The sequence below is a fragment of the Echinops telfairi genome, unplaced genomic scaffold, assembly GCF_000313985.2.
Source record: "Echinops telfairi isolate 266 unplaced genomic scaffold, ASM31398v2 ScPeMD7_7412;HRSCAF=8450, whole genome shotgun sequence".
Classification (NCBI taxonomy): domain Eukaryota; kingdom Metazoa; phylum Chordata; class Mammalia; order Afrosoricida; family Tenrecidae; genus Echinops; species Echinops telfairi.
Window position 1 is genome coordinate 3,525,694 of NW_022111312.1, and position 2,668 is coordinate 3,528,361.

General features: G+C 56.3%; 1 protein-coding gene across 1 annotated transcript in view; it reads left to right on the forward strand.

The window, feature by feature from the left end:
- The window catches only part of OAS2 (2'-5'-oligoadenylate synthetase 2), a 32,594-nt gene extending 30,426 nt beyond the window's left edge, over positions 1–2,168 (forward strand). Inside the window, exons 11-12 of the mRNA XM_045296696.1 lie at positions 311–467; positions 1,906–2,168. Coding sequence (XP_045152631.1) covers positions 311–467; positions 1,906–2,010 — 262 coding nt within the window. The 3' untranslated portion in view covers positions 2,011–2,168. The remainder of the gene's footprint in view (positions 1–310; positions 468–1,905) is intronic.
- Positions 2,169–2,668: the final 500 nt, after the last annotated feature.

A 2,668-nucleotide genomic window follows, 5' to 3' on the forward strand; every position in this document is an offset into this window, starting at 1 on the left:
ACCCACAGCCACCCTAGGTACAACAGAATGAAACAGTACCCAGCACCCACTCCTCTGCTCACCATTGTTCTTATACGTGCGCCCAGGGCCGCAGCCACTCTCTCAGGCCATCCTGTTCAGGGCCGTCCGCTTTCTCGCTGCCCCGCACTTAACCAAGCACGATGTCCTTCTCTGGGACCGGTTTCCCCTGATGACCTATCCCAAGGGCACGAAGCAAGTTCCTTGTTGGCTGGAGCCCAGTGGGCCCCAAAGTCGACAGTCTCTGGACCTGGAAAGCCCTCCTCTAACACCCTCCTCCTCTCACACACAGGCCCGTGATCCTGGACCCGGCTGATCCCACTGGCGATGTGGGTAGAGGAGATAGCTGGGACTGGCATCTTCTAGCCCAAGAAGCCAAAGAGTGGTTGTCCTCCTCCCTCTGCTTCAAAGATGGAGCTGGTTCCACGGGGACACCCTGGAGAGTCCCGGTGAGATGCAAGGAAGGGCTGGCTGCTGCCTGCTGGCAGCCCAGGGGCAGGCTCATGCCCAAGGGCTGTCCTTCTCCTGCGAGAGCCACTCGGCACGCTTTCTGCTGCAAGTAACAGCGAAACCAAACTCGCCGAGCTTAAGCAGCTGCTGTTGTTTTTCTTCACGTTTCAAGAAGTGCTCAAGAGGCAGGCCAAGACGCAGTGCTTTCTCCATGAGCAGGGTTTCCCACCGTAGCCCTGTTGATGGGGAGAGGGGGGTGGGTAGGATAAGGATAGTTCTTTATCTTGGGGGTCTTCCCTGTGCATTGCATGTTATCAGATCCCTGGTCTCGCTACCCACTAGATGCCACTCAGTGGGACCATTGGAAGCATCTTTAGGAATGACGGCAATGGAACGGAAACATTGAGTCTAGTGGACTGATGGGTGAGGCAGACATCGGCCTCCGTGGCCCAGAGACCAGAAGAACTAGATGGTGCCCGGCCACCACTGCCTGCTGCTCGGAAAGGGATCCCATGAGAAGGTCCTGGGTAGAGTAGACGGGGAAAAAATGTGGACTGAAACTCAAAATGATCTGAAAAGAAGCCAGGCTTAGCGGTTGGCTAGAGACTGGTGGAACCCCCAAGTCTATGACCCACGGACCAAGAAGGAGGGGTGGAGACAGGAAGTCCAGGGAGTGAGGGGGTGATGTGCTGGTACGTTGAAGGGGCTGCCCCGATGAGCTGCTCTGTAAAACCTTCACCCACAATGTTTTTAAAATGTTTTTAAAAAGGTCACACATTGCTACATGCCAGGCAGCGAGGCGAAATCAGCCCCCAGTGGAGAACTGAGGTTTCAAACAAATCACCACTTCCTTCTAGAGCAGGGGTTCTCACCTTCCTCATGCCGCGGCCCTTTCAGACAGTTCCTCCTGGGGTGGTGACTCCCCAACCATGACATTATTTTCGAAGCTACTTCATCACTGTCATGTTGCTACTGTGATGAACCGGGTGAAAGGGTCATTCGACCCCCAAAGGGATCGTGACCCACCGGTTGAGAACCACTGTTCTGACGTCCTCACTGCTTGTGCAGACGGACATTATTATCTGTGACCCATGGCCTCCCTGCCGCCAAGCCGGTTCCTGCTCCTCTTGACCCTACAGGATGGAAGCGAACTGCCCACAGGTTTCCAGGGCTGTCGTCTGGGCAGCAGGAGACAGCCACCTCTTTCCGCTGTGTAGCAGCTGGTGGGTTTGAACTGCGGACCTCCGGGTTAGCAGATGAGTCCTTAACTACCTCCCCACGAGGGCTCCTTGCTTGTGGATTCACCAAAAAAAAAAAAGGTCTCAGACAGTAGTAACCCTCCTAGCCAGTGTCCCCTCCTTCCTCTGGACTCTCTGAATCAATGGCCCGACCCCTCCAGGAAGCATTACTCTCTCACCTGCGTTTCTCTCTTCCCAGCTGGTGCAGACCCCGGGAAGCTGTGGAGCCAGGATACAGTCCATTGCCCATTTCCATCCAGAAGCCATCATGTCCTGGGCCAGCACTGCCAGAAGGCACTTCTAGACGTCATAGCCGAGCAAAAGAGTCACCCTGAGCTATTATCCCTTTCTGGCCCCCATTGCCCCTCCCTTTGCTTCCCCGACTCCCCTTGAAATCAAGCTCCCATGGCCCTTCTCCATCCAGTCCACAGCTGCTTCCTTAAACATGTCTGCCCAGCCTGCTCTCGGGACTCCGTGCTTCTGTGGTCTCTCCCAAGGCACCTCCATTTCTCTTCAAGGCATTTTAGAGGGGTCTCCTTGTATCTCCAAGGTCTTGCTCCCAGAATCCCCCGCCTTGTCCCGGGCAGGCCCCTTCACGCCCCCCCACTTCCCATCCTTGCAGGTACAGGTACAGGGGTGAGGTCCCCTGCTTCCTCCATCCCCGGGATGAAACTTGCCAAGCAGTTTCGTATATAACTTTGAGCATGCCGATTAGCTTGCCTTGGGTAGTTGAACAGCTCGGCCGAGGTCCCAGAGCCACGCAGGGCCACCAAGCACGTGGAACGGTGTCCCCCTCAACCCTCCATCCTTCCTGCTTACTTCAGCTCCTCCACCTCCCCACCGGCTGCCCGCTCTGCGCCGCTGGCTCTCCGCAGCCCTCCTCCGGCTGCCATCTCGTGGTTGTACGGAGAATTACATCAGCCGGACCCAGCAGGAAGCGGGAAGCCCAGAGAAAAAGGTTC